Genomic DNA, 27,180 nt, shown 5'->3' with positions numbered 1-27,180 from the left:
GGGGGAGGGAGAGAGGGAGGGGGAGGGAGGAAGAGAGGGAGAGGGAGAGAGAAAGAGAGAGGGAGAGAGAGGAAGAGAGAGGAAGAGAGAGGAAGAGAGGGAGAGAGGGAGAGAGAGGGAAAGAAGGAAAGAAGGAAAGAAGGAAAGAAGGAAAGAAGGAAAGAGGGAAAGAGGGAAAGAAGGAAGGAAAGGAAGGAAAGGAAGGAAAGGAAGAGACATACTCAACGCGCACAAGGGCACAATCCATAAAGAAGGCCGGCTCCACAAGCGCCGAGGGGAGAACACTGGCAGCCACTGCCGAGGGAAGACGCAAGACCGCCGCCGGTGGCTCGGAACTTGGGCGTCGAACATACCCCAGACCGCCGGTGCCCCGGAGCCAGAGAGCCCGGTCATCGGGCAGCCGCAGTCGGGCAAATGCCTGACCGTTCATCACCCCGAGGGAGGTCTGCAGGACCAACACCCGGGCATCCCCTCGCCGGAGGGTAGATTGCCTCACCGGTCGCCCGGCCTCATCTGACAACTCCAGTACTCGGCATCGATTGACATGGCCAAACTCATCCTCAAACTCGACGATCTGGCGCCCGGGTCAGATCCTTGGAGCTCGCACACCAGGAGGACAGCGAACAGAAAAAGGAAGCGAGGGGGCGCCAAAGAGGGAGCGAGAGCCGGGAAGGTCGCCACAAGGAGCCCATACCTGCTGCACACAAATGGGCCCGGCGAAGGCGTCGAAGGCCCGAGCCAGCCGGTCCAGAGGGGCATGCGAGGCATGCATGTGGAAAACCCGCACATGAAGGGTGGCCTGAGGCTCGAGCAATAAGGGCGCCTGCAAGAAGGAGCAGCCCGGGGGGAAGAATGCTGCCATATCGACGCTGCTCATGATCAGGGACCCGGCATTGGGATTTCCCGGATCCGTGCCACCTGAGGCGGAAGTGCTTCCGGCAGGAGTCCAGTCAGTCCCGAGTAAGGCACCCGGAGGAGGCGGCATGCCGGGAAGGGCGGGTCGATGGGCCGTACCGGACGCGCAGGCGAACCGAGCCATCCGGCGAGGCGAGAAACAGATCGCCTGCCAGGAGCCCGGCATGCAGACCCGACAGAAGGCCAGCCGGAGCGAGACACTCCCCCGGCGAGCAGGGGCTGGCCATGGTGGCCGCCGACACCAGGGCCAGGGCCAGCTCCACCTGCACCGCCCCCGGACACAGGAGCTGGAGCGTCCGGCGGCCGAGTTCCGATCGGTGCTCGGGCCCGGGCTCGCGCGGCAAACTGGCTCCACTCCGCCGGGACAGCACCACGACTTCGGAGATCGGCGATCCGGGCGTCGACCGCACAAGGCGCCCACTGGCCAGCGGCCGCCGACAGGGATACCGGAACATCTCCACCACCCGGCACTCAACCGGCCCGGGCAAAGTGACAATCTGACGCAAGAAGGGGTCAGTGCCAGTCAGATGGGGAGCTCGTCTCCCCGGCAGGAGGCAGGGGAATCATGCGAGAAGGGCCCGAGTACGTCATCCTGCTGGACAAAGAGCCCGTCGCACTGCGAGAGAAATGCCTCCACCGAGGCCTCCACACTCGGGGGGGCAGCCTGCGCATCGAGGTGCCCCGGGTGGAATGCCCCCGTCGGACAAAGAACCAACAACCCCACCGCCGGGAGCTGATGCTGGAAGAGAATCTTCCCGCGGAAGCCGGTCGAAGCATTGGCCGTGCCGAGTGCGGCTTGCAGTTTGGGTGACAGGCGAATGGACTGCCTGGGAACCCGGCCATCCGGGCTTGGAAGGCGAGTCATCAGAAGGGGCCAAGGTGTCGGGGGAGAGAGGGAAAGGCAGAGCATGGGAAACCCGGCACACACGATGGAGAAGGCAGTGCCCAAGCCCGAAGAAGGGAGGCCGATGCACGCACAGGATGGACAGGGGCTCGTGTGTGGTCGAGAGACAGGCACCGGTGGCCGAGCCAGGCACACGCCCCCCGGCCAGGCGTTGTATCCTTTGGAGGGTCGATGGGGCCAGGAAGGCGTCCGCCATGGGCCGCGGGCCCGGCGAAAGGGCACCTTGCGGGGTGGGTGCACAGGGAGATGGGGTCAATGTGGGATGGGGCGATCCGCCAGCCGGCCGGCTGGCTGGCAGAACAGCCAACCACAGGTGCTCGGGTGAGGAAGCCACGCCGGCCACCGAGACCTGGATCGCGGGCCGCAACGAGGGCACCGGCAGGCCATAGGCACTGACGGCCGTGTAGGCCAGCAGGCTGTTCGGGGGCATTGTCGACTGGAAGATGCCCTGCCGAAGGAGGGCCCCGGCGGAATCGACGAGCTCCTGCACCAGGAAATGGCACTTCCGCAGGTAGTACATTTGCCCGGCCCGTAGGACGACGCCCTCCAGGCAAGCGGTCAACCCCTCGATGGTGGACTCGTCGAGTTGGACCCCGCGCTCCAGCTGGATGGCCAATCGAACCAGCGCAACGCCGGGCGGCAATCCACACGATCTGGCCACCGTCAGCTGGGCGGTCGACGCCTGCCCTGCGAGGCGTGTCCGGTCGCTCGGGTGCAGCAGCACGTCATAGGTGTCGGTGCGATCCTCCGGATGAAACCCCTCCGGAGCCGGGCTGAGAGAATGAGAGGGACAGCGACAGCGGGCGACAGAGAAGCAGGCACCCCGGATAGGGGGGGGGAAGGCGTCGGGAGGGGAGGGATGTTGTCAGTCGCCACGCCGGCAAGTGGGATGTGCCCATGCTTGGACGATGGCCAGGGGGAACGCACCGGAGGCGGAAAAAGTCCTGGCCATTTGGACTGACCAGAAGTGGCATGAACTCCCCGCCTGAGCCTGTTGAGGGATGGCCCGGAGCTCCGGCCAGTCCGGCCAGGCGGGCGCAGCCGGCCCTCGAAAGGTAGAGGACACCGGGGAGGAGGAAGTCCAGGAATTTCTGCTGGGCATCCGGCAGGCCGGCCTGCAGCTCCAGCACCTCGGCCGGTCGATTGACATCGGCCCAAATGAGTATGGTCAAGGGAGGTGGTAAAACCATCAGGGAGACGGGGGAGGGGGAGGGACAAAGAGAGCGAGAGAGCGAGAGAGGAGAAAGGAAGGAGCCCGGATCTGGGGCAAAAAAAGAGCCCTGCCTATGCAGGGGTGGTGGAGACCAAGGACGAGCGATCTCACCTCAGAGGCATGCCCCTTGAGGCAGGTCCTTGCCGCCGGTCGAGGAGGCCAGTGACGAGCTCGGGCCGGGGCCGTCCGCTGGGTGGGAATTGGTGCTACGGCTTGTGGACGCCGGTCGCCGACCCAGTGGTACATCTCTCTGGCGGGGATCCCCCTGCCCACCCGACCCCGACCGGGGGCATATCCACGCCCGGAGTGCCCCCCCTGGGCCGGGAAATGCAGGCCTGCCCGGCCTCTCTGCAAAGAAGCAATAAAACTGAACGCCCCCCCACAACGGACGCGATAAAACCGGGGCTCGATCTCGATGCAATGGGGCAAGGACAGGCTCGATGGCGCATCCCGCATGATGGCCCCAATCCGCGGCATAACTGAGGAAAGTGGTGGTGAGACTCGCCGGGAAGATGGGGGCCTTCGGGCCAGGTCGGATCCGATCCGGCTTTCTCGCTCACGCGGAACCGAGACCGTGCCGTGTGTGTGTGTGTGTGTACGCGAAAAACAATGTCGCGCCCCTTTCCGGCGGATGGTGGTGAGGCACCGGGGCCGGGCGAGAGAGAGCACCGGCGCCCCGCGGACACACACACACAGATGGTGGGAAAGTTGCCAGATCACCGGCCAGGGCGGGCGGCCTAAAAGGCAAAAGATTAGCGACTGGTGGTTTCGATCCACCGACCTTTGGGTTATGAGCCCAACACGCTTCCCCTGCGCCAAGTCGCTTGGGAGGTAGAAATCCAGAACACCATAAATGCCCGACGCCATGGGCTCCGGGTGAAAACCCGAGGCAACCGCCGGGCACCGCGCGACCGGTGCCAGTCTACCACATGGACATTTCCCCGCCTCCTCCGGGTTGACCCCCGTTGAGAGGCCGAAGGCGAAAGCCCGCAGACCATGGGTGCAACTGTCATGCCACCTCCCCCACACCCGCCTCACCTTGCCCCGCTCTGTTCGCGCATGCTGGCGCCTCTCCGCCGAAGGTGGCCATGCCCTCCGCGTGGCCAAATAGCGAGGATATCCATCCCCCCTCATGTTACCCTCCCTTCCTTCGGATCTCCTCCTCTCCGGGCAGCCCTGGCCCCCTTTTCCCGTCTCCCCTCCCCGGGCCCAGCACCTTGAAGGATAGCCATGCTCCTTTCGTCGGTCTTGACCTCCCATTGCTCTGTCTCTGTACGTCGGTCCCCCAGGGGGAGCGGTGTGACCCAGTCCCCGATGTGCTCGCCATAAAGACGCCGATCTCCAGCTTTCCTCTTCCCCTTGTTGTGGTGTCTTTTTCCGAGGGGTGGCCGCCCTCTCGGGGGACGGAAGGCTTTGGGTGGTCCAGGGAGACCGCCAACCAGTCCGCCAGAATCACATACCAAAAACCGGAGTCCTTCATCAATCCCCCGCGCGCAGGCATACCCAACTGGCCATCACCGTGTCCGAGTGGTTAAGGAGTCCGATTAGAAATCGGATGGGCTCTGCCCGCGTAGGTTCAAATCCTGCCGGTGATGCATCTTCCTTTTTGCGGCCGCGTGCCCGCTTCTTTTTCCGGCCCACCGCTCCCCGGTTCCTGCCCCTCCCGGGGGAGGGGCACACACGTCGGCCACGACCCTCCCCCCATAACCAACCCACCCCCACATCTGCCATCCAGGCGCATGAGCGCGCCAGTGCAATCGGGTTATGGCTATTCATGAATCCCCATCTTCGCGCCCGTGGGCGCAGACTGTGTGGGCTTCCATCCATGCACCCGGTGAGCGGCCAATGTCCCCGCGGCATTTTCCCCGGATGCTTGATCGGCCCCGATGAGGCACTCCCAGCTGGCACCCTGTTGATGCCATTGTCCCTTTCGGTCCTCCTCCTGCGCCTCCACTAGGCGCGTGTCAGGTGTGTGCAAGCTCCGGGTGAAGGGCGGCCCCCAAGCCCGACGCCCCCGGGGTAAACCTCTGCCCCGCAACACATGCCCACAGCGTGGCGAGTCACTTCCTACAATGCCGAGTCGGGGGGCACATCCCGGCCACCTGCGAACTGATGAGGACCGACATTTTCCAAGCCCCTTGCACCCCGGCACGCGCCTCATCCGCCAAGAAGAGCATGCAGAGCGCCAACCGGTCGGAGTGCAGGCTGAACATCGAGGTAAGAAGGCCCCTCCCCTTCGGGGCACCCTCCTGTCGGCGAAAAGGGCACCCATGTCGGCTGCCGGGCGAGCGCCCTCCTCGGCGTCCTCCCCTGTTGGATTCCTCGCCGAAAGGAGCAACTGCAGCAGAATCGACAACAGCAGGAGCAACACAAGCATCAACGGTGGCCTCGGCTATAGGGACCGGGCAGGCAACTCCTCCCTGAGGGATGGAAGCCGGCGTATGAGGATTCGCAGCTCTGGGGAGAGGACACCTGCCGGAAGGAGCCGGACAACCTCGCTCCTTTCGGACCGGGCGGGGACCCATGTCCCGGGAGGAGAGCAGGAACAGACCGAGAGAAATGCCCGATTCAGTGCGATCTCCGTGGGTTTGTTCCAACCCGCGAGCGGGTACACGTCGAAGGTGGGGAGAAGAAATGAATAAGAATAGAAAAGACAGGAGAAACACACCTCTCCACCGGGTTTGACCCAGCAGGCACACAGGGCGCCCCTTGTTTTCTGGCGAACAACAGGCCGCAACGCATCTTGAGCTGTGCACTTTTTGTCCCGCAATCACAAGGGATTCGCCGGTGACATTTAACGTCAGGGAGGGACCCCTTTGGCAAGCGTCGATGGTTTAGTGGTAGAATTGCCGCCTGCCACGCGGTAGACCTGAAACGCTCGGACTGATTCACCGAGGCTTGTTCTCCGATATGGAGATCACGCCTCGGAAGAAAGCATTTCGTCTCGAGAGGTACAAGAAGGCAAGCGATGACAATAAAGCGCGCGCGGTCTTGTTGGGGGAAGCAAAAGTATTTACATCAGAGACTACTGGCTTGGGGGGGAGAAAGCCAGGCCAAGGAGGCAATGACTATCCTTTCTAGGGTAGCCGTACATGGGAAAGAGGGCGCGGATGCCGTCCCTTATATAGGGGTTAGGCGCATGGGAGAAGGAGCACCTTGTCCCTCTTCCCTGGGCGCCGAGGGAGGAGGCGGCAGGGCGGGGCGAAGGTCTGTACACGGAGGCGCGGCTCTCCCCAAGAGGAGAGGAGAGCCGGGGATCCGACTTCTCAGATGTGGTCACGTGACAACCCGTGACCAATTCTGGGATTTGGGCGGCGAAGGTTACAAGACCCGGGTTCGATTCCCGGTCGACGCAGACCCGCTCGTTTAGCTCAGTGGTAGAGCGCCAGTCTAGTAAACTGGAGGTCGGGTGTTCGATCCACCCAATGAGCACCATTGTTTTTTGCGCCGCCTCGCCAGGGGATCGGCCTTCCCGCGGCTTTTCATCCGCGCGCGGCAAGAGAATGATGGGTGCCGTGTCGCGGACGCGGCGTCGTTGGTTGCCGCCTCCGGTGGTTTTCGATTAAGTGAGTTACAGTTGCGCACATCGCGCAAAGCCCAGGACCTTTTTTTTTTTTCGCGGCGCCCGGGGTCACCTCCTGTGTCTGAGGAGCATCGGCCCCTGCCAATAGCCTGTCCCATTGCCTTCCGCAGGCGCGCGAACTCCGCTCACCGTTGTCTGAACTGCGCCAACATCGTTGACGGTGCTCTAGGCAAGCGAGGGAGAGAGAGAGAGACGTCGACAAGCCGGCCGGTTGATCTGCCACCTGGCCAGCAGGGCCTCGACGCTACTGTGTGCCTTGGCTGCGTGCCCAAGCGCATATGCGGGTTTCGCTTCTCCCGCTGCCTGGCACTCGGATCCTCTGTTCCCCGGCGCCTTCTCCGCCCCCCGTTCGCCTCCTCCTCTCTTGTTTGCCGTCGCCGTCCTGGCGTCCAACACACACTCCCTCTTTTCTTGAGCTCGAACGTGGTCGAACAACAGCAGGTCAGCTGGAGGAATATGCCCGCGCTGCTGGGTTCCTCGGGTGGCCACCGCCGGAAAAGCGCCTCTCAGAAAGCGGCTGCTGCCGTGCTATCTCCGCCATCCAGCCGCCCCAGGCCAAGCGCCGCTTGGAAAGAGTCATGATGACTGGTGTCGGGTGGAGGGATGGGTGCGGGAGTGGTGGGAAAGGGCGATGCTTGAAATAGAGGGGATTGGGTCATTCCCCCAACGGGGGCTTAGCTCAGTGGTAGAGCACTCGACTCCAGATCGAGCGGTCAGTGGTTCGATCCCTCTAGTCCCCATTCCTTTTTGTCCCGTCGAATACCCTGGGGAAGCCTTGCCACCTCTCCAGAGAGCCCCACAATCTCCGAGGACGGCAACATCCGGTCCTGCGATATTGTTGTCGGCCAGGGCCTTCGATTGACAGACCCCCTTTTCGGGAGTGGCGGGGAGTAACGCGGCACATAGCCAGGCCCCCTCAGCTGGGGGACTATTTTGGTTCTCTCAAGGGAGACGGGCGCTCGCTCCTGCAAAACCGGCCGGGCCGATTTACATGTCCCCTTCTCGCTGGAACAGCCGCCCACATTTGCGCGGCCGACTTTCTGGCACGCCTTCTCCGGTCGCACCAGCCTTGGAGGAAGGCCAGCACCTTTCGGCCATTACCTTTTGGGCAGCCTGGCTTCCTTTCCGTTGCCCCCCCGCCCCTCTCAGCACGAGCTTGATCGAGTCCGTCGAGCTCTGGCAGTCGACGATGTAAATCCCAACTGTCAGTCTCCCCTGCTCCCAGCTAAATGTGGTCCGCAACGGCATGGTCTGTTCTCCTTTCCCCCCTCAGCAGCCGCACGGCTCCACTTGCAAGCTCTCTACTCTCGGTTCTTTGCTCTCGGTTCTCGGTTCCCTGTTCCCCCCTCGGTGTTTCTCTCTTTCTCCTCCGCGCTCTATGACGGTCTGGCTCCGAGGCCCACACCCAGGGAGGGACTCCAAAACCGATGGACGTCATATTGCCCGGCCATCCCTCTTCTTGCCATGTGTGGGAGATTAGTCTAGTGGTATGATTCTCGCTTAGGGTGCGAGAGGTCCCGGGTTCGATTCCCGGATCTCCCCTTTTGCGCGCCCCGGCTTCGCGTTCTCTCCAAGCCCGCACAATAATGTGCCCCCCGTGTGTGCAGGTATGCTGTGGCGGTGCCGCCACTCCCCACGCCCGGGGGGAAAGGGCGGAGAGAAGCCCGAGAGAGGGCCGCCTGTGTTCCTGAGAAAGAACGATGACACCGTGCGGATCGTGGGTCTTCGAGGGGTGGGGTGGGGGGGGGGCGGGGGCATGCGTGTGGTTGTTGGTCATTTTTACACCGGGAGGAGGGCCAACCACTGGATGTTCGGCACTGGGTGAATCGCCGGTCCCCTGCGTGATGGGACAGTCCGCCCAAAATGGACGGCCCGAAGGGGGAGGATCATCTAAGCCGCTCTGCAGAGGGGAGAAGGGCCCGGCGTCTCTGCCGCTCGTCCATCAGGGGAGATGACAAATAGGCGGCTCACCATCCCCCACCCACTCTCTCTGGTTGGATGGCCGAGTGGTTAAGGCGCCAGTTTAAGGCACTGGTGGGAAACCGCGTGGGTTCGAGTCCCACTCCAATCACACTTTTTGATTCTGCCCCATGCGCAAGCCCGGTGTTCCGCGCTCGGGCAAAGGACGGTGGCGAAGACGGAATGTGGCACGTGCTCCCTGCTGCAATGGCGGACGTGGGCCTGGCTGTCTGTGTGCGGACGTCCGAGGGCCTTGCGAAGGCTGCCCGCGCAGATGTGTGCACTCTTCGACAGGGGGGGAGGGCCTCCGCACAGGCGGGAGAGAGACAGCGATAGCTCCCTCAACGCGGATGGCGCGTACGGGGAGATGCTCCTTTTGACGCTCTGCGGCACGCGCCCGCATGCCCACCAGAAGGCATGCCCCACTTCCCTCGGAGACGTGGCACCGTCATCCGGCATGGCCTTGCTGTGCCCGAGGAAGAGATACAGCCATACATGGGGGTTGCCCGGAACATCAGCCTGCTCCACCGTGCCCAGGCAGCACGCGCGATCTTGGATGCACCTCTCGGGCTGGCTGCACCTTCCCCCGATCGCAGCGTGGCTCGGGGCATTGCTTTTTTTGTATCTCCGTTGCCCTCTCTCGCTCTCTCTTTCTCTCCGGCTCTGGCTCTGATTCTGGCCATGACTTCTGGTTTTTTTGGACGCCACTCTGGCCCTTCAAGAGTCGACACTTGCCCGACACGTCCACCTGATGATGGAGACCGGGCGGAGCGGGAAAGGGCCTCCTTCTCCACTGGCGATGAAAGACCCGAGGGAAGCCGGGGTCTATTGGCCGGACCGAATGGCAGAAGAGCCCACAACCTAGTCATTGAAAGGACAAATGCCCGCCCCATCCTCCATCTTCTGGTTGGATGGCCGAGTGGTTAAGGCGCTAGTTTCAGGTACTAGTGGGAAACCTCGTGGGTTCGAGTCCCACTCCAATCACACTTTTTGCTCCTGGACAGGCCGAATTCCTGGTACGTGCCTTGTGCTTTTCCACCGGCGGGGCTCGCGCGGCAGAGGGAGAGAGAGAGGGGGGGGGGGGGACCTCACAACCATGCGCCTTGCACAGGGGAAGGTGCTGCCAGGGATTCACAACAGGAAATGGAACACTTTGGCTCGGGAGTGTGATGATAGGTGACCCCACCGTGTGCCAGGGTTCATACGGACGCGCGGCTTCGCGCCAAAGGGCGAAGCCGTAAGACGGAAGCCGTGAGACGGAAGCCGTGCCGGAAAGAGGCCACCAACCGGGGACCAGAGGCCAGGCATCCAGGGGAGGGGGCATACCGAACCGCAGAATGTACTGTGTCTCGCCCGGGAGGGGAGCAAGCAGACGAGCGAAAGGCATGAAAGTAGGTCACAGAAAAGGGTTCGAGAGGGGGGCCTTAAAAGGCATGCTCTCAAGTCTAGCTGGTGTTTCAGCAGTGCCCTCCCATGATCTTTGCACCACGCAGCCGCCTGGGCGCCCCCGCCGCTCTCGGGAGACTCCCAGGAGGGCATGTCCCCCTTTCGACCTGCAGGCCATCATCGGTCAAGCGGCAGAGCAGATCCGAGAAGCCCACGCCCCAGCGAATCTCTCTCCCGGGCCCTTCCTGCAAAGGCCCAGGGCGGGGGCCCCGGCAACCTACCAGCCCTGCACAACCCTATATTGGAATGCTATTCATCACTTCTACAAAGGCACGGGATACGAGTCCCGCGTGGCTCCATGCCTGGCGGGTGATTTCCCTGTCTCGGGCCCAGCGGGATTCGCCACACACGCACACAGAGGCCGTCACGAAGGCACTCCCGCTACCGCGTTGGTAGCCGGGCATGGAACCCCGCGCATGCCCCACCGTCTTGGCGACTCTTGGCAATGAAAAGAAAGCCCGGAAGCCGGGGTGTGGCAGCCGGCCTCCCGCACGCCGGAGCACCTTCCGGGTCTCCTCCCCCCATAGTCACGGTGATTGAGGGCTGGGCGCCCGGGCCCGTTTGCCTCGCACCAAAGAGCGGAATGCCCCCCAAACAAAGTCTCCCAAGCACAGAGGTTGCGACGCCGCATCAGCCACCACGCCGGACGACTATCTCCACTCGGCTCGCCCCCCGTGCAAATATGGACCCAGCGCCGTAATATCCCCAAATATCTTTGTTTGGAGGCCGTCGCGCGCTCCAGATACCCACTTAACCTTGGAGCTGCGGAGGCTCCCCCCCCCCCCCATGCCTCCTGCCTCCAGCACAGCCCCCCATCTTGATCGCCATGAAATGTCCTCGGAATTGGAGGAGGTCTGAAGTGGAGGCTTAAAAGGGGGGCGACGAGGCGGGGCCCGACCACATTCCAACAGCCACCCGGGTACAGGGCACAACCAGGCACAACGGCCATCCCCATCGGCCGGCGGGACGCTGACCCCCACCCTTGGCGCCCGCCAAGGCTGAACGAAGGGCTGGGCAGGCGCTCGCTGTCGGGCCGCCGTCAACAGAGGTTCGCCTCATGGCATCGCGTCCGCCAAGGCCTTTCGCGTGCGATCCCCCGCGCCGCGCGGTGCACATTCACCGCCTCGGCCCGGCGGGATGCCATCACCAGGGGTGCTATAAGTGCGGCTCCCGGACGACACAAAGGGGAAAGCCCCACGATACATGAACATTGTCTCCCCCCAAGCCCCTCCCTGCTACTCCGCCAATCTTTCCCCTCCTCGCCGATCGACCCGGCTCCGCACTGGGACTCCAAGCGCCGCCCGCCCCATCCGCCAGCCGCCTCGCGCACCTGCCCCCTTCATCCGAGCACGACCCCCATCATGTTCTCCTCGAAATCCACCCGCGGTACGGGGGCATCTTTCTGGGGGGGGGGGGGGCGAGCACCGGCACCAACGCGCTCCGGGGGGGGGGGGGCCTTTCGCTAACTCCCCTGCCTGCCCCCGTCCAGTTGCGATGATCTTGGTGGCCAGCTATGTTCTCATGGCCGGCGCCGCCTCGGCCGCGGCCGCCGGGCGCTGTGAAGGCCGCGACCTGCTGTACCCCACGACAACCGACGAGCTGAATGAATTCTGCTCCGAGGCCAGCGACTGCTCCGAGAAGTGCATCCTGGCTCGCAACGCCTTCCACTACTGCTCGGAAGAGTCGGAGACCGACTGCCTCTCGCAGATGACCCGACTTGTGGTCGACTGTCGCCGGGTCGCCCCGGCTTCCTTTGGGGCGTCTCTGCAGCGCGTCTGCTTTGATCCGCAATCCGGGCCCGATGGCGATGGCGACGGCCCAGACGCACCGTCGTCCGGCCCCGACAGCAGCCTGGACCTCGAGCATCCGGGAAATGGCGACTTCTGCCCCGTCTCCGGCGTGGAGAAGCACTGCCACGAATCGGATCTGGACTGCTCGCGCGCATGCGCCCAAGCCATCGAGCCATACTACTTCTGCTACCTGGGGCAGGACAAGTGCCATCTGGCGATGGAGATTTACATCGCCCAGTGCCAGGACGCCCAGCCGTCATCCTTTGCCGCCGGGCTAGAGCGCTATTGCAACGAGGCCCCCGGAGGGCTGGCGACCTGGCGTGCTGGTGCCATGGCTGTGGCCGCGGTGCTCAGCATCCTCCTGGCCCTCCTGTGAGAGTGCGCTGCCGATCATCCCCGGGAGGATCCACCCCTCGCAAAGAGAGCATGGAGCTCAGCTCGGCACCGGGAATATGCCCCGCCCTCGCATGGGCAACGGAAAACAAAGAACACAAAAGCCAGAACCTGCGCGGACCGTTGTGGGCTAAAAGATGATCGAGGGGGCGCGGCGCGAAACTGCACATTCTGTAACAGCATTACCTTTGGGGGGTTAATGTCGATCGCCTCCGCCCGCACATTGTTTTCTTGGAGCGCAAACCCTCTTGGAGCTCCCTGGGAGGGTCGTCTTCTGGAACTTGAAACCGGCCACATGGGGAGATTTTGCTGCGGCTTCTGGTGTGGACGCGCGAGTGTGAGCCGGTGGGTGGCGTGCGCGTGTGTGTGTGTGTATATCCCGAGACGAGCAGGCGGGACAGCGAGAGGGCAGGAAAACTCGCCGGACTCGCCCCTCTCGTCCATGCTCCGATTCGTTGGCCATGTGCGCATGCCTCGGAGAAAAGGTGTATCCATGCCGAAGTACACGGAGTTGTCCATCTCCAGTAATATGTATCTGGCGCCAAGTGTTTACACCTGCTTTTTGTCTCAAAAGAGGAGGCCGGAGCGGGGCGAGAGGGGTCCATATTTTGGAGAATATAAAGTTTGTATTAATCAGTTCAATTCTGGAGAGCCGGGGCACAGGACGGGGGGGGGGGGGTACAACGGAGGGCCGAGGGGCGCTTTGGTCGTGTGGCCTTTTTCCATCTTCGGAGGGGGGGCTCCTGTCCCCCTCCTTCATTTCTTCTACAGCCGCAATACCTCTGTCCCGCGTTTTCGGCTGTAACCGGGTTCTGGATTTTCGTCGAGCTGACACTCTCAACGCCACCCCCCTTCCCCCGGTGGGAAACACGGGGACACTCGGAGGCGAGACGCAACACAGAGAGAGGGGGGGGGGGGGCGGCACTGCAGCATGGGAATTGCGCGGGCGCCGGCGCGCGTGCACACAGGGGCACGCGTGTGTGTGTGTGTGTGCACCAGGTCCGTAGCCATAGTTCCGCGGAGGTGCGGGGACCGCTGGCTCGGGGGTGGCTCCTTCTCAGCGTCTCCCCTTCTCGCGTGGAATGGGGGAGGTCTTTTAGCCCCGGCCGTGGCCCGCCTTGCCCCGGCGTGGGACCGCCAGGCCTACACATACCAGTGGACGAGTGCCAACCGCAGGGCGAAGAGCAGGGGGGAGAGCAGGAAGAGCGGAGAAAGTCCGGCCTCACGCAGGGCCATGGGGCTGGCCTCACGAGAGTCAGCCCAAGACCGGGTCCCTGCGAGGTCCTCATTCCCGCCGCTCCGTGCCCTCCGGGCCGGCGCCCTTTGCTCTGTGCCTGCCACGGTCGTTAGAGCATTCTTCGGAACGCCGGCCAGTTGTCCAGGCCCTGGGGGCTGGCCTCCCACCCCCGACTTCTGTCCTCCCCCCTTCTCTGTTTGGTATCCCCCCTTCCCTCTTGCCTCCCCCTCCCCACGCACGCACGCACGCACGCACACATCCGACTTCTCTCCTTCCCTCCCCTGGTCTTTTTCTCCCTCCCCACGCACGCGCGCATTTGGCCCCTTCCCTTCGCCTCGCCGGTCCTTTTCCCCCCTCCCCCCCCGTCTTCCTTCCTCTCCCTCCCTGTCCTCCCCTGTCTCTCCTCTCCTCGCCGAACTCACCCCCCCCCCCCTCTCACTCTGCCACAGTTGCCCCGCCCCAAGCGAGAGAGACTTTGAACAGAATGTCCTCCCTCACCCGTATTGCCATTGTCTCTGAAGACCGGTGCAAGCCCAAGAAGTGTCGCCAGGAGTGCAAGCGCACCTGCCCGGTCGTCCGCATGGGTACGTACGCGTCTTTATCCCTCGCCAGCCCCCAATGCCCTTCCTCCCGTGTCTCCTCCTCGCTCATGCTCTTTCTTCCATTTCCCTCCCCCCTGCAGGCAAGCTTTGCATTGATGTCGAGCCCACCTCCAAGATCGCCCTCATCTCTGAGGACCTTTGCATCGGCTGCAACATTTGCACCAAGGTGCGTGCCCCCCCCCCCCCCTCCCCTCCCCCCCGTGTCTCCAGTTGTGGTCCTATCCCCTCCTGTCCTTGCATTGCCGTTTTGAGGTTCCTTGGCTGACTCCGGGCATCTGCCTCCCCCCTTCCCTCCTCCCTCTCTCTTCTTCCCGCTCTCAGAAATGCCCGTTCGAGGCCATCTCCATTATCAACCTGCCGACCAATCTCGAGAAGCAGACCACCCACCGCTACCATGCCAACAGTTTCAAGCTCCATCGGTCCGTCTCCTCTCTCTCTCTCTCTCTCTCTCTCCCTCCGTCTTCTTCGCCGCGCTTCATTCGGCCTTTCCTTCCATGTCACTCACCCAGCCGGCCGTGTATGCCCTCTCTCCCTTCCTCCCGGCCTTCGCACTCCGCACCACAGTCTCCCCGTTCCTCGCCCTGGTCAGGTCCTCGGTCTCGTTGGTACCAACGGTATCGGCAAGTCCACTGCCCTGCAGATTCTGGCCGGCAAGCTGAAGCCCAACCTCGGCAACTTCTCCAACCCCCCCGACTGGGCCATGATCCTGAAGTATTTCCGCGGCTCCGAGCTGCAGTCTTACTTCACGCGCATCCTCGAGGAGGATATCCGTGCCCTGATCAAGCCCCAGTATGTGGATATGCTGCCGCGCTCGGTCAAGGGTCGCGTTGGCGATCTGCTCAAGGGTCGCTGCACTCTGGACAACTTCGATTCGATTGTCAAGAGCCTCCGTGCGTGTGCCCCCCTTTCCGATTCGCCCCTTGGCCAACCTGCTGTCTCCCCTGCGCTTGTCCTGCCGTTCGACATGCCCGTGCCCACACCGGTCACTACGCGGGCTTCATCATCCTCCTCCTTCTTTCCTGACATCTCTCTCTCTCTCTCTCGCTCGCCCTCCTGTCTCTGCCTTCTGCTTCCGCGATCGCTTTTCAGAGCTTGAGAACGTTCTTGATCGTGGTATCCAGCTTCTGTCTGGTGGTGAGCTCCAGCGCTTCGCCATTGGTATGGTCGTCGTGCAGAAGGCCAACATCTACATGTTCGATGAGCCGACCTCCTTCCTGGATGTCAAGCAGCGTCTCGAGGCTGCTCGTGTCATTCGTGGTGTCGTTGCTTCTGACCGGTGCGTTCCTCGAGCGCGGGTGCCCGTTTCTCCTCCTTTCTCCGTCTCTCTCTCCCTCTCTCTCCCCTCACCCTCACGCACGCTCTTCTCTGCTCCACTCCCTCTTGTGTCCTATGCGCGTCATTCTCCTCGCACTCACGCACGTCCATACGTACGCACACACACACACACACAGCTACGTCATCGTTGTCGAGCACGATCTTTCCGTCCTTGACTACCTGTCGGACTACGTCTGCGTCCTCTACGGTTCGCCCGGTGCTTACGGTGTTGTCACCATGCCGTACTCCGTGCGCGAGGGTATCAACATCTTCCTTGATGGTATGATTCCTACGGAGAACCTGCGCTTCCGCGAGGACTCCCTGTCCTTCCGCATGCTTGAGTCTGCCGATGAGGAGTTCGTCGTCAAGCGCCACAGCCAGTTCAAGTACCCGGCCATGACCAAGACCCAGGGTACGTCTGCCCCCTCTCCCTTTACTTCCCAGCCCTTTTGTCACCTGCCCGTCACTTGTGTATGCATGTATGTGCATGTGTGCGCGTTACGCAAGGCTCCAGCCAGCTAGCTGGCATCTAACTATGCACCACCCACTCCCCCCCGCCCCCCCGGCTTTCAATGTGTAGGTGCTTTCCACCTGACCGTCGAGGCGGGCGACTTCTCCGACTCGGAGATCATCGTCATGCTCGGTGAGAACGGTACCGGTAAGACCACCTTCATCCGCATGCTTGCCGGTCAGATCAAGCCCGACCTGGAGGATGTCGACATCCCCTCCCTCAATGTGTCCTACAAGCCGCAGAAGATTTCCCCCAAGTTCACGGATTCCGTGCGCTCGCTCTTCCTCAGCAAGATCCCCACTTCCTTCAACCACCCGCAGTTCCAGGCGGATGTCCTGCGCCCGATGCAGATCGAGCGCCTCCTGGACCTCAAGGTTCCCGAGCTGTCTGGTGGTGAGCTCCAGCGTGTGGCCCTTGTCCTGTGTCTCGGTAAGCCCGCCGACATTTACCTCATTGATGAGCCTTCTGCCTATCTGGATTCCGAGCAGCGTATTATCGCCTCCAAGGTCATCAAGCGGTACGCATGCGCGCGCGCACACACACACACACACACACACATACACATTTGGGCTTCATCCCCTGAGTGGTGTCCTCTTCTCCCACTCGCGTGGCTATCGCGCGCATGTCCTGACACCTGCTTCGTTTTCTCCCCCCTCCCCCCTCCCCCCCTCTCCTGCTGCATCGTCAAATCCACCCACGCCCGCACGCAGCTTCATCCTCCACTCGAAGAAGACCGCCTTCATCGTCGAGCACGACTTCATCATGGGTACCTACCTGGCCGACCGCGTCATTGTCTACGAGGGTACCCCCTCGCTCAAGGCCACCGCCCTGGCCCCGGTTAGCCTTGCGTCCGGCATGAACACCTTCCTCCGGTCCCTGGATATCACTTTCCGTCGCGACCCCACCAACTTCCGTCCGCGCATCAACAAGCAGAACTCCATCAAGGACCGTGAGCAGAAGCAGGCTGGTAACTTCTTCTTCCTGGAGACCCTCGCCGAGTAAGGAAATCCACTTCCATTTGTGCCTTATCGTCCCCCTGCGGGAAGAAGAGAGGAGGAACAGAGGAGAGGGGCGAGCAGCATGTGTTTTTTTACACTCCCCCCCCCTTGGTCTGTGCCCTCTCTCCCTTTCTCTCTTGTGCTCCTTTGATCTCTCCCCCTCCCATCTCCCGGTGCCCTTGTGGCATGGCGGTGTGGGCGAGAGAAAAAGAAAGAGGCTGAGGCCGATCGTGCGCCCCGTTTTTCACCGTCGGGTCCTCCCATCTTGCACGGGGACTTTCACCCTTGCACTATCCATTTCTCCCTCCTCCCCCTCGCCCTTTTCCCTTTCGCCTCTCCTCCCTGTCTCTTCGTGAGTTGCTTGGGAGATCCGGCGAGGGGGCGGGCGGGGAGGGGGGGGGAGGTGGGGGAGAAGGGAAAGGGGGCGGCGCCCGCGTTCTTCTCTCTCTCTCTCTCTCTCTCTCCCCCTTTCCCGCTAAATAGAATCAACAACCACACGCGTGCCGTGTGTCCTCGGGGCATCGGGTTTGGTCGGCTCTCGTGCCCCATTCATTGGCACTCGGCGGTGCTCCACCCGACCGTTGGCTTGCGGGGGGCGGAGAACGCGCGCACCATTAGGACATTGTCTGTGTCCCTCTCTCTCATTCTCGTGAGAGCGGGAGAGAGAGCGGGAGAGAGAGCGGGAGAGAGAGCGGGAGAGAGAGCGGGAGAGAGAGCGAGAGAGAGCGGGAGAGAGAGGGCGATAGCGACGGCGACTGGGGCCCAGGAGGCAGAGCCAGCGATTCTAGTGGTGGCGATCAGCCCCATAGCTGCCACCTGCCCAGAACTAGCCGCAGGGTGTGTGTGTGGGCTGGGCGCATGCGCCCTTGGGCGGTCCAGCCCGGGTCGAAACCCTAGCTTACTGGTCTGACACTTTTGGGGGGCGGGGAGGGGGGGCCGCATGAGCGCAGGTCCGGTGCCCTGGTGTCAACCCTCGAGGCGTAGCTGCACTCACCCAGTGCGGGGCCGGGCAGCCGAGGGGGGACGCAAGCACACGTGCGTGGCCTGTTTTTCTTGCGGCCCGTCGCTACTCCCGGGGGGGGGGGAAGGTGGGGCCGAGGGCCGGGCAACTGCCCTTTGCGTGCGGGTTTCGCCACTGGCGCGCAGCTGCCCACAAATGGCGCTTGACTTGACCCGCTCGACTTGGTCGCGACGGCGGTGTGCTTGGGAATGGAAGATGTCGGGGACATGTGAATCTAGTGTGCGTGTGTGTCTGTGGGTCTGTGTGTCAGCCCCTCTTCTGTGGCGTGCTGGTGTCCCCTACCCGTTGCACGTCCTGGTTGTTTCGAGCCGAGTCATCAGGCGCCGTGCCAGACGCGGCCGGTCCTGGCTCCTAGCTAGCACCCCCTCCCGGTTTGCAGTTCCTCCTCCCCCCCCCCCCTCGCCCCCTTCCCACAAAATGATGCTCTCTTCCCTCCCCGCTCGCTTCTTCTCCACCAGCGCCGTCAAGGAGGTACGCGTCTCGTTCATCATGCCTTTGCCTTTCCCATCTGCCGGCCTCCTTCTTGCCCCCCTCCCCCCCCCCCTCTTCTAACGTCATCCCGTCTCCGGGCCTTCGCCTCAGTCGACCAAGGTCGCCGTCCTCGGTGCCGCCGGTGGCATCGGCCAGCCCCTCTCTCTCCTGCTGAAGTCCTCCCCCCTGGTTGACCACCTTTCCCTGTACGATGTCGTCAACACCCCTGGTGTTGCCGCTGACCTGAGCCACATCCCCTCCAAGGCCAAGGTCACCGGCCACGTCGGCGCGGAGAACCTCGGCGAGGCCCTCAAGGGTGCTAAGGTCGTTGTCATCCCCGCCGGTGTTCCCCGCAAGCCTGGTGCGCGCCTCCCTCCTTTCCCTGGCCAGGCGCTCGAGCATGCACGCCCATGCGCGCGGCTGTCCGTCTCTAACCCCTCCCCCCGCTCCCCGCCATGCGTCTGCCCTCAGGCATGACTCGTGACGATCTGTTCCGTGTCAACGCCGGCATTGTCAAGGGTCTGGCCGAGGCCGCTGCCGAGCACTGCCCGGATGCCCACCTGCTGGTCATCTCCAACCCGGTGAACTCCACCGTGCCCATCGTCGCCGAGGTCCTCAAGAAGGCTGGCGTCTACTCCCCCAAGCGGTACGCACATGCATGGCTCCCATTTGCGGCTACCCGGGCAATTCGCTGTGTCCCTTCCGGCGAGCTTGTGTCACTGACAATGGTCCTTCCTGTCCCACCGTCGCGCACAGCCTCTTCGGTGTCACCACTCTCGATGTTCTCCGTGCGCGCACCTTCGTCGCCGGCAAGAAGGACGTCGACCCCACCACCCTGAAGGTTCCCGTCATCGGTGGTCATGCTGGTACCACCATTCTGCCCCTGCTGTCTCAGGTTCGTCGATCATGGGTCTCCCCTTCCCCGCCTCGCGCCTCCTCCCGACACAAGCCCCTCCTGCTCACCTCTTCCCTTCCCCACTCTGGTCCTCTCCCCTCCCCTTCCCCCGCCCCCCCCCCTTGCCCCGCCTTTCGTGTGCCCTCCTGTCATGGGGTAGAACTCCGCTGGTGTCACCTTCTCCGATGAGGAGCGCGACCAGCTCACCCATCGCATCCAGTTCGGTGGTGACGAGGTTGTGCAGGCCAAGGCCGGCACTGGCTCCGCCACCCTCTCCATGGCTCAGGCTGGTGCCGAGTTCACCGAGGCCCTGCTGGCTGCCCTCAACGGCTCTGATGGCATCGTCGAGTGTGCCTTTGTCGAGAGCCCCCTGACCGATGCCCCCTTCTTCGCCTCGCCGATCAAGCTCGGCCGCGAGGGTGTCGAGGAGATCCTCGAGCTTGGCCAGATCACCCCCTTCGAGCAGAAGCTCCTCGACGAGCTGGTCCCCGTCCTGGTTAAGTCCGCCCAGGCTGGTGTCGACTTCGTCAACTCCTCCGAGTAAGCGCCTGCTGGCTGTGTCCCTCTCATTCCCTCCCATTCCCTCTCCTCCCTCCCGCCTGGGTCTACCTTCCTCCTCCTCCCGGTGGTGGCGCGCGCGCATTCACGGCCGCGCTTGAGTGATGCACTTTTTCCTGGCATCCCTTTCTACGCCCAGGGGACCGACCTCCTGTAAATACAGTGCACATGCCGCATTCTTCCTTGTCAACTGGACGTGGGATATGCATGTCTATTCACATGCCACAGGGGGTAAAGCGGCGTACGGGCGAAGGGGACAGGCTGAGGAGGCTGTCCTTTCAGTACCAGTTACTGCTGCTGCTGCTGCTGCTGCTGCTGTTGATGGCCGAGCAAGCTCAAAGTCAAAATGCGAGCGCTCTGCTCGGCATTCGGATTCTTGATCAGGAGCAGGGGCATGAGGGTATTGTGTTCGACATAGTAGATTCCACACTCTGCACCGGGGCAAGGCGAGGCGTGTGCGTGCGTATATATATATATATATATATATGTGTGTGTGTGTGTGTGTGTGTTTGGGAGAGGGGAGGTCAGAGGCGTGGCGGTGCAGAGGAGGGACAGGGCTCAGCTGCCGGGGCTTTGCCGTACCATTGCAGAAGCGCGTGTCACGCTTTGGCCCATACCGCCAGGTGTCTGAGTGCGTTGTGTGGCAGTTGAAACAGTGGGGCACGGACGGGGCATGACCAAGCAGCGAGGCTTGCACGGACGCCGGGCTGGGCACGGGCGCGATCGCGGGCGCGGCCGCGGCCGCGGCTGCAGGTGTCTGTGTCGCGGTAGCCACCACCGGCGGGGCCACCGGCATTGGCAGGGGATTCTTCCGCGGCCGCCCGCGCCGGCGCTTGACGACCACCGGCTCGGTACCGGGGGTCTGTGTGGCGGGAGCGGTGACGGCCGCTGCCGGCGGGGCCGGGACAGCAGCCGGAGCCGGGGCGACCACTGGAGCAGCAGCCGGACTCGGGGCCGGCGCTCGCACAGGCGCTGGCGATGCCTGTGGCACGGTGCGCGGCGCGGCCACCAGGCCACCGGCAACGCTGGCCGCCGGACGCTGGCCATTGATATCCACAAGTGCCTGGATGTGATTCGGGTAGCGGCGTCCAATGTTGGCAAGGGTCTCACAGCGCGACCGTGCCGGCATATAGCTCTCAGCCAGGTATCCCACCGCCGCAGGAACCGTGGAGCCAGGCAGCTGGGTGGCCAGGCGGCGCCCGGCCGCGGCCAAACCCTGTAGCAAGGACGCTGCACTGGCCAGCTCGTCCGGTGAGGCAGCCGCCCGATGGGGACGTGCCTTGCCCTGCTCGGCGATGGTATTATCCGCCCCAACCTGCCATGCGGATCGGAGAAGATGGCGATGGGCCTGGCGCCGGAGAAGGGTTTGCAGGACACTGGCATTGCGCTGGAGCTGTGCCCGGACCGGGAGATCGGCCTCGGGACTGATGGCGGGCATGAGCTCGGATGCGGCTGACGTGGCAGCCAACGGGACGGTCGAGGCCGCAGGCGTCGAGTGGCTGGCCAGCTTGCACACCACCGCGTCGAGCTCTCGCGTGCAGGCGTCCAGCTCGGTGACCACTGCCTCCGAGGCGGAGGTCCCATACTCCGGGCCCGAGAGGATGGCATTATCTCCCAGGGCCAGCGATGCACGAGTCGAATCGAAGGAGGGGAGCCCCGGCGCGAAGAGGCCGAAATCAAAGAAAACCGGCTGCGACTCGAGGGTCACCACCAAGTCCGTCTTGCGGGGGGCACCGGTGGTCTGGTCAAAGGCCCCACACTCATCGGCCCAGGTGGGTGCAGTCCCGGCATCTGAGGCTGGTGGCAGCCCGGCCCCACCATAATGCACGGTCGCCAGCTTTTCCCAAAAGTGAGCGTCCGGTTCGGCATCGGTCGGCTGGAGAGTGAAGGGGCCGAGGGGGCGCCGAATCCGAGAGCCAACGGTGCGACCGTGGAATCGAGCCAACGAGGCGCCAGCCTGGCGGGCGGCCGTAATGGCGGCACGCTGCGCAGCGGCCAGCTGTGCGCGTGACCGGTCTAGCATGTGAATGGAAGATGCGCCGAGCGTTGACAAAGCATGATCGCTCGTGCTGGCCGTGTTTAGAGGGTTGATGACCTCCAGCCGAATGACGGAGGACTCTATCATGGCGAGCAAGGCATCAGGGTGTGTGAGATGCGGCAAGGGAGGAGACCCGGGGAAGCGGGACCCCGGGAGCAATGGCAAGAAAGTACTCGGGGGGAAGGTCATCGACGACGGCCGTGCGGGACGTACTCCGGGAAAACTGAAACGCCTCGTCCACATTGAAGGCTCGGGAGAAAAGAAAGTGCGAGGTCAGCCCGGCAAGTGGAGATTCGAATTGCTGGGCCGCCTCGGCCGAAAGGTTGTCCTGATGTGAGTCCGGACGAAAGCCGAAAGCCAGTGGCCCGGCGCGGCGCACACGCGACAGAGCCTTCGGCCGGGGGGCCACACGTAGGGTGGCCTTTGCGCTTTGGGAGTGGATCGGCGTGTTAGATGGGACCGCCCCCTGCGAGGGTGGGGAGTCCATCGAGGACGGGGCGGGTGGCTGAGAGAGGGGAGTCCAAATGTGCGAGTCGCCCAAACGCACGCCTTGTGTGAGGGCGGGGCGCCCCGAGAGGGGGTGGCGGAGGGGGGAGCGGAGGCGACGGGGGAGGTGTCGGACATGGGCTCTGCCTCCGAGGCGGCCAGCGACTGCGGCATGGCGAGGCAAAAGGGGGGGGGAGAGAGAGAGCCGTGCAAGAAAAAGGGAGAGAGAGGAAAAGGGGAGAGAGAGGAAGAGAGACAGAGGGACGAATGGGCGATGGAAAGAAGAGAGGTGGAGGGATCTGCAATCGGCCGCCGCAACATGGTTGGGGAAAAATGACCGCAGAGGCCCTCGCAGGCGGAAGAATGAGGCCCTGGGAAGATGCGGAAGGGCGGAGAGAGAGAGAGAGAGAGAGAGAGACACACATAACAGGGGGGGCATGGGAATAGACAGAAGGGCAAGGCGAGCGCGGCCGTTTATTGTCTACATACGTCGCGTCCGTTGGCACTACATCACCGTCCCAGGGCCGCACGCGCCCGGCGCGCTCGAAGGACGAGCTGGTACACGGCGCGATCTTCCTGCTGGGTTGGCTCGGCTGCCCAGGCCCCCGCGATGTGGCCATACACCGGGTGGTGTGCATGGTGCACATCAGCGAGGGGGCCCAGGTCGGCGGCGGACTCCCTGGACGTTCGGCCAGCCAAGATGCAAGCCGGCAACAGGCCAGCCACCGGGTCCGGCACCAGGTCCACAGGGCTGATGACAAAGGGGGGAGTCGTGTTGGAGGCGATGGCCGCGACGCCGGGATGCGCGCGCAGGGGCTCAGCTCCGGGAATGGAGTCGCGGCCGAAATTCCGCGCCCAAAAGCGCAGCGACGGCCCGGCATCACTGGTGTCCATGTGGAAGGCGGTCAGTCGGCTGGAGGCCTGCTGCTGGGGGGCCGGCGTCGGGGCCAAGGCAAGGTTGCTTGCCGAGAGTGATGGATCGTGGAGAGGAGGGTGTGCCCTTGCCGGAGGCAGGTACGTCTCCTCGGTGATGGGTTCGAACTCATCTTCCGAAAATAGACTCGGCGCCGGGGTGATGGTGGAGGAACTGGAGAGCTGGCGCGAGTGTGTCGGCGAGGGTGGCGGGGAAAGTTCGCGAAGTGACCCGGGGGGTGTTGACGCGGCGGAATCCACGCTCAAGGTCGAGGGCGAGCGCGTGAAGGCGAAGGACCCAAGCGGTGTCGTGCCCTCGGTCTGCGGGCGAAGTTGATACTCATCCGACGTGGCCTCCGGCATGAGTGGCGGCTGCGGGGTGGTTGCAAGGAGACTGCTAGACCGGGGCACCGAGTGGGTGTAGCTTTGTGAAATGGGTACCAGCTGGCCGTTGCAGAAGTACGGTGGCATCACCACCTCGGCCACCTCTGGCCGCGGAAGTCCGGCGAAGTCCGCCAATTCTGCCTGAAGCAAGAATGCCGGATCGAGGAGGGCTGAGCGGGGCAGGGACAAAAGTGAGCAGGAGACAGGGAGCAATGATGAGAAGTGAAAGGAGCCGCTGGGAAGGAGGAAGGAAGCCAGGGGAGAGGGGGGGGGGAGGGGAACGCACACTCATCCAAACTCATGACCCAGGCCACGTAGGCGCCCAGGCTGACGTGGAACAAGTCGCCTGACTGCTCAAGCTCCTGTGGCGAGTCGACCGCAAACTCCCGGACCATCCCGCAAATTGCCGCATCGTGGATCAACAGGAGCAAGTTTGTGCTGAAGGCAAAGGCGCCTGGGGAGTGAACCATCAACTGGTAGACCTATTTTCCGGTAAACCACGCCCAGGAGCGAAGGAGGAGCAGGGGGCAGGGGGTGGGGTGTCAAAAGCATGTACAGAGGCCGGGGCAAAGGGGGGGCAGCATCAGCAGCCAGGTGCGCACCGCATCCAAAAACAGCACGAAGGCCGGACTCTCGTTCTCACCATCGAAGGCTGGGTAGGAGGCAGATGTGTCGGAGATGGCCGAGGCCGCAGCTGCTAGCGAGGGCGGCAACGTGCCGGACACACTAAGCCGTGTCCGGGAATTGGCCGGACTGGCACCGTCAGCTGCCACGCCGGAGCCCGCGGCCGGGGAACCCTGAGCGCCGGCTGTTCCCGCGGGAGAGCGCCCACCCGAGCGGCGGCGCCAGCCAAGGAGCCCGCTCACCAGATTAGCAGACATGGCTGCCGCACCGACACGTGCGACGCGGTTGGGCTGAAGCAGCGCATGTCGCGTGCGGAAGGGGAAGCCCATGCTGTAGGCCGGGCGTCAGTATGAGAGGCTGACAGGGAGGACACTCGGAAAAGAGAAGAGATGGGCGAAGAGAGAGAGAGATAAGGGAGGGGAGGGAGGGATCAACAACAAAAAGGGCAAGGCAACATACTGAGACCACTCGGAAACAATCAAGTCGATGAATCCCTGCGGGCTGGCTCGATAAAAGGGGTCGGCGATGAGCAGCGCCAGGGCACCAACGATGGACGACCGGTCGCCTGCCTGGCTGCCAACAATGGACGGATCGTCCACCAGCCAGACGGAGTCCACAGGACGCAAGGTCCCTGGGGCGGTGGCCCGCGCCGTCGCAGATGGCGATGTGGGCGACTCAGGGGGCCGTGAAAGGAATGGCATAGCCGCGCTTGGGAGAGCCGGGTCCGACCTGCTCAGGCCGGCCGTCATGAGCGGCGGCGGCGGGGGCAGTGGCCGGCGGATGGACTTCGCTGGCGGCTCATTTGGGGCTGCGGAGGCTTCGATTGCTGCCATTGCAGCGGCGGAGCGCGCATCCTCAAGATGCTGGGCCAGGGTCATCGCCGAGTTGACCACATTCTGAAGTCCCTCAAAACCGGAGGACAAAGTGCGGCCAGTAGCCGGGGACCCCGGGGCGCTGGTCTGTCGAGTGCGTGTTTGCATCAGCAAGCTGGCGACAATGTGGCTATACCGAATGAATGTATGGACATGGTTTAGCCACTCGGTCTGGGCAGCAATTGGACCGCTGTCGGATTGGGCCGAGTCGCCTGAAGAAGATCGCCAAGGGCAAGGGACATGGCCAAAGTCAGTCATGTAGCAGAGGTCCGGTGATCGTCATATGCTGTCTGATGTGTCGTCCGATGAATGACCGGGAAGCTGGCCGGCTGGCTGGCAAGCTAGCAAGCCAGCCAGCCAGCCAGCCAGCCAGCCAGCCTGATGGACGGATGACGGGGTCCAACCCCGGAGCGAGGCGACACGGGGGAGTGGATGAGAGACGTACTCAAAACCGAGGCACGAACCAAAGCGCGATGGGCGGCACGCAGGCGGCGTGTTGATGGGGCCTTCAAACGAAGCCGGCGGCGCTTTACAGCCGCCAACGTGGCGGAGCTCGACCATGCGGCCGTGCCAGCAAGGATCTCCTCCTCCTGCAGCGTGTCCGGATTTGGATTATCAGGCACCGGGGCCCGGTCGTTGGAGTCCGCATCAGCTGTCTGGTTGCTTAAGTGGACAACCCACAGGCAGGCCGGCCGAGAGATACGAGGAGCCTGGTCGGTGCCGGCCTGGGGATCCGAGGCTCCGAGCGCCCCGGCCGACATGGCCAGTGCCTGGTCCAGGCCAGGGAAGAAGGACCGCGCGGGGGTATTCCGCCGGCGCAGAAGCCGTGCCGCCTGGGCTGAAGGTGTCCCACCCCGGAGAAAGCACGCTCCGGAGTCGGAGGACTGCCAGCGAAGAACCGGGAACTGCATGACACATGGGCAGTCAGTTGGGCAGGATCACACTCAACAGGACAAAGAGCCTGGACCAAGGAGCCAAGGGCAAGGGCAGGGGAGGATGGGACGCACCCGGCTGCAGGGCCGGCTGTTGATGAGAGCCATGAGTTCCGAATCCCCCAGTTGGGCTGGCACAACCACATGAGAGGGCAGGCTGGAGTCGAGGGAGGAGGGGAGACCGGTCAGACGGGCAGCCCCTTGGGAGGGATGGCTGGGGGCGGAGGCGGAGGCGGAGGCGGAGGCGGAGGAGCAGGGGACAAAGGCAAGGACACACCTTGAAGACACGCCGAAAGACACATTGACCAGGGAGATGCGCCAGTGACGAGACCGAAGTGCCGCCTCGACTGGCCGGAAGTGATGCGGCAGTATGATGTCCCGCCTGTCGGAATGTTGTGCGGGGCCCCCGGCAATGGCTGGAAAGGGGCTCTGAGGGGTGATCGGCGGGGCATCGGTCTCGGGCCGGTGGCGGTCCGGCGAGGAGGGAGGCTCGGGTCCATGGAGATGCGAATCGTCCCGGCCGCCAAGCTCCAGGAGCCCGCCCGGGGCCGCCGCTACAGCCAGGTTGGGCATCGACAAGGACATGCGAATGGGGCCCCCGCCTGGAGGGGGGACCTGGCCCGAGACGCTTGATACAGGCAGCCGGAAGGACGCAGCGAAGAGGTCCTCCCGGTCCGAGGCAAATGCATGATGGCGCAAGGCCACGGCCAGGCCGGACACGGTGGCCGACGTGCGCATCATCCCCGGAGTCAGGGAGGCCGCAGGCAGGAGGATATCAAAGCGGACGTGCCGCAGGGTGCGGGTGTACACCCGAACAGTGAGAACCTTCCACATGGACAAGACCGAGCGCTTGCCACCAAGGGCATCGGTCATGGAGGGGTCCTCCGTGATGCCAGCCAGTCCGGCCAGGTGCGCCGTCAACTTGGCCGGACTGGAGGGGATCTGACAGGAAGAGATCGATGACAAGGGGATGTGGTCCAAGTCTGCAACCGAGGGCACCAGTCCCAGAGGCTGTGGGCAGTGGGGCGCAAGCGTGCATTAGAGCAAGGTGCATGAGATCCGGGCCGCATGTAGAGTGGCACACTTGCTTGAGCGCGCCTTGGGAGGGATGTAGATCGGGGG

The 27,180-nt window shown here is 63.6% G+C and overlaps 7 protein-coding genes and 7 non-coding genes across 15 annotated transcripts; 9 read left to right on the top strand and 5 right to left on the bottom strand.

Annotated features, from left to right (window-relative positions):
* Positions 1-199: 199 nt before the first annotated feature.
* H696_05085 lies at positions 200-3,109 on the bottom strand. Of its 2 annotated transcripts, XM_009498938.1 has the most exons (5): positions 2,747-3,109; positions 1,894-2,592; positions 1,502-1,763; positions 1,015-1,412; positions 200-932 (listed from the first exon to the last, which is right to left on the bottom strand). In XM_009498938.1, the coding sequence occupies exons 1-5, from the start codon at positions 3,007-3,009 to the stop codon at positions 587-589; spliced, it is 1,968 nt and encodes a 655-aa protein (XP_009497213.1). In that variant the 5' UTR covers positions 3,010-3,109; the 3' UTR covers positions 200-586. The 2 variants fall into 2 exon arrangements, with proteins under 2 accessions (XP_009497213.1, XP_009497214.1); XM_009498939.1 differs by having other exon boundaries at positions 200-1,412.
* A 676-nt stretch (positions 3,110-3,785) lies between these two features.
* H696_05084 lies at positions 3,786-3,857 on the bottom strand. The gene has a single exon. It is a non-coding gene; the product is annotated as a tRNA-Met (tRNA).
* Positions 3,858-4,545: 688 nt separating this feature from the next.
* On the top strand, positions 4,546-4,627 carry H696_05083. Its single transcript has one exon. It is a non-coding gene; the product is annotated as a tRNA-Ser (tRNA).
* Positions 4,628-6,392: 1,765 nt separating this feature from the next.
* Positions 6,393-6,464, top strand: H696_05082. Its single transcript has one exon. It is a non-coding gene; the product is annotated as a tRNA-Thr (tRNA).
* Positions 6,465-7,283: 819 nt separating this feature from the next.
* H696_05081 lies at positions 7,284-7,355 on the top strand. The gene has a single exon. It is a non-coding gene; the product is annotated as a tRNA-Trp (tRNA).
* A 730-nt stretch (positions 7,356-8,085) lies between these two features.
* On the top strand, positions 8,086-8,157 carry H696_05080. Its single transcript has one exon. It is a non-coding gene; the product is annotated as a tRNA-Pro (tRNA).
* A 450-nt stretch (positions 8,158-8,607) lies between these two features.
* H696_05079 lies at positions 8,608-8,686 on the top strand. The gene has a single exon. It is a non-coding gene; the product is annotated as a tRNA-Leu (tRNA).
* Positions 8,687-8,695: 9 nt separating this feature from the next.
* H696_05077 (hypothetical protein) lies at positions 8,696-9,652 on the bottom strand. Its single transcript, XM_009498937.1, has one exon. It carries the CDS (start codon positions 9,465-9,467, stop codon positions 8,916-8,918), a length of 552 nt encoding a protein of 183 aa, XP_009497212.1. The 5' UTR covers positions 9,468-9,652; the 3' UTR covers positions 8,696-8,915.
* Positions 9,480-9,558, top strand: H696_05078. The gene has a single exon. It is a non-coding gene; the product is annotated as a tRNA-Leu (tRNA).
* Positions 9,653-11,381: 1,729 nt separating the features above from the next.
* On the top strand, positions 11,382-12,186 carry H696_05076 (hypothetical protein; the record flags this gene model as incomplete). Its single annotated transcript, XM_009498936.1, has 2 exons — positions 11,382-11,406; positions 11,510-12,186. 2 exons carry the CDS (start codon positions 11,382-11,384, stop codon positions 12,184-12,186), a joined length of 702 nt encoding a protein of 233 aa, XP_009497211.1.
* Positions 12,187-13,442: 1,256 nt separating this feature from the next.
* On the top strand, positions 13,443-17,326 carry H696_05075 (ABC transporter E family member 2). The gene is made up of 9 exons (XM_009498935.1): positions 13,443-13,640; positions 13,890-14,024; positions 14,123-14,208; positions 14,364-14,461; positions 14,607-14,932; positions 15,132-15,318; positions 15,494-15,768; positions 15,937-16,384; positions 16,578-17,326. Exons 2-9 carry the CDS (start codon positions 13,925-13,927, stop codon positions 16,867-16,869), a joined length of 1,812 nt encoding a protein of 603 aa, XP_009497210.1. The 5' UTR covers positions 13,443-13,640; positions 13,890-13,924; the 3' UTR covers positions 16,870-17,326.
* A 934-nt stretch (positions 17,327-18,260) lies between these two features.
* Positions 18,261-19,986, top strand: H696_05074 (malate dehydrogenase, NAD-dependent). Its single transcript, XM_009498934.1, has 5 exons — positions 18,261-18,357; positions 18,469-18,718; positions 18,829-19,003; positions 19,114-19,252; positions 19,413-19,986. Exons 1-5 carry the CDS (start codon positions 18,304-18,306, stop codon positions 19,794-19,796), a joined length of 1,002 nt encoding a protein of 333 aa, XP_009497209.1. The 5' UTR covers positions 18,261-18,303; the 3' UTR covers positions 19,797-19,986.
* Positions 19,987-20,098: 112 nt separating this feature from the next.
* On the bottom strand, positions 20,099-22,644 carry H696_05073 (hypothetical protein; the record flags this gene model as incomplete). Its single annotated transcript, XM_009498933.1, has 4 exons — positions 22,396-22,644; positions 22,062-22,276; positions 20,393-21,928; positions 20,099-20,241 (listed from the first exon to the last, which is right to left on the bottom strand). Exons 1-4 carry the CDS (start codon positions 22,506-22,508, stop codon positions 20,099-20,101), a joined length of 2,007 nt encoding a protein of 668 aa, XP_009497208.1. The 5' UTR covers positions 22,509-22,644.
* Positions 22,645-22,844: 200 nt separating this feature from the next.
* On the bottom strand, positions 22,845-26,931 carry H696_05072 (hypothetical protein; the record flags this gene model as incomplete). Its single annotated transcript, XM_009498932.1, has 7 exons — positions 22,845-23,800; positions 23,917-24,112; positions 24,233-24,584; positions 24,714-25,338; positions 25,572-26,031; positions 26,134-26,215; positions 26,336-26,931. 7 exons carry the CDS (start codon positions 26,929-26,931, stop codon positions 22,845-22,847), a joined length of 3,267 nt encoding a protein of 1,088 aa, XP_009497207.1.
* Positions 26,932-27,180: the final 249 nt, after the last annotated feature.

The sequence above is a fragment of the Fonticula alba genome (assembly GCF_000388065.1).
Source record: "Fonticula alba strain ATCC 38817 unplaced genomic scaffold supercont2.9, whole genome shotgun sequence".
Classification (NCBI taxonomy): Eukaryota; order Rotosphaerida; family Fonticulaceae; genus Fonticula; species Fonticula alba.
This window is presented reverse-complemented; position numbering and strand designations above follow the sequence as displayed.

What these genes read in the sequence shown, in the direction of transcription:
- H696_05085 (XM_009498938.1), bottom strand. Translation starts at nt 3,009, where the DNA reads ATGGTTTTACCACCTCCCTTGACCATACTCATTTGGGCCGATGTCAAT. An exon ending in CACGAGCCCCTGTCCATCCT is followed by an intron (nt 1,764 to 1,893) that starts GTGCGTGCATCG and finishes TCGCCTTCCAAG; the next exon opens with CCCGGATGGCCGGGTTCCCA. An exon ending in TCGGTTCGCCTGCGCGTCCG is followed by an intron (nt 933 to 1,014) that starts GTACGGCCCATC and finishes TCCTGCCGGAAG; the next exon opens with CACTTCCGCCTCAGGTGGCA.
- H696_05074 (XM_009498934.1), top strand. Translation starts at nt 18,304, where the DNA reads ATGATGCTCTCTTCCCTCCCCGCTCGCTTCTTCTCCACCAGCGCCGTC. An exon ending in CCACCAGCGCCGTCAAGGAG is followed by an intron (nt 18,358 to 18,468) that starts GTACGCGTCTCG and finishes CCTTCGCCTCAG; the next exon opens with TCGACCAAGGTCGCCGTCCT. An exon ending in TTCTGCCCCTGCTGTCTCAG is followed by an intron (nt 19,253 to 19,412) that starts GTTCGTCGATCA and finishes GTCATGGGGTAG; the next exon opens with AACTCCGCTGGTGTCACCTT.
- H696_05075 (XM_009498935.1), top strand. Translation starts at nt 13,925, where the DNA reads ATGTCCTCCCTCACCCGTATTGCCATTGTCTCTGAAGACCGGTGCAAG. An exon ending in CTGCCCGGTCGTCCGCATGG is followed by an intron (nt 14,025 to 14,122) that starts GTACGTACGCGT and finishes TCCCCCCTGCAG; the next exon opens with GCAAGCTTTGCATTGATGTC. An exon ending in GGCCATGACCAAGACCCAGG is followed by an intron (nt 15,769 to 15,936) that starts GTACGTCTGCCC and finishes TTCAATGTGTAG; the next exon opens with GTGCTTTCCACCTGACCGTC.
- H696_05077 (XM_009498937.1), bottom strand. Translation starts at nt 9,467, where the DNA reads ATGGGGCGGGCATTTGTCCTTTCAATGACTAGGTTGTGGGCTCTTCTG.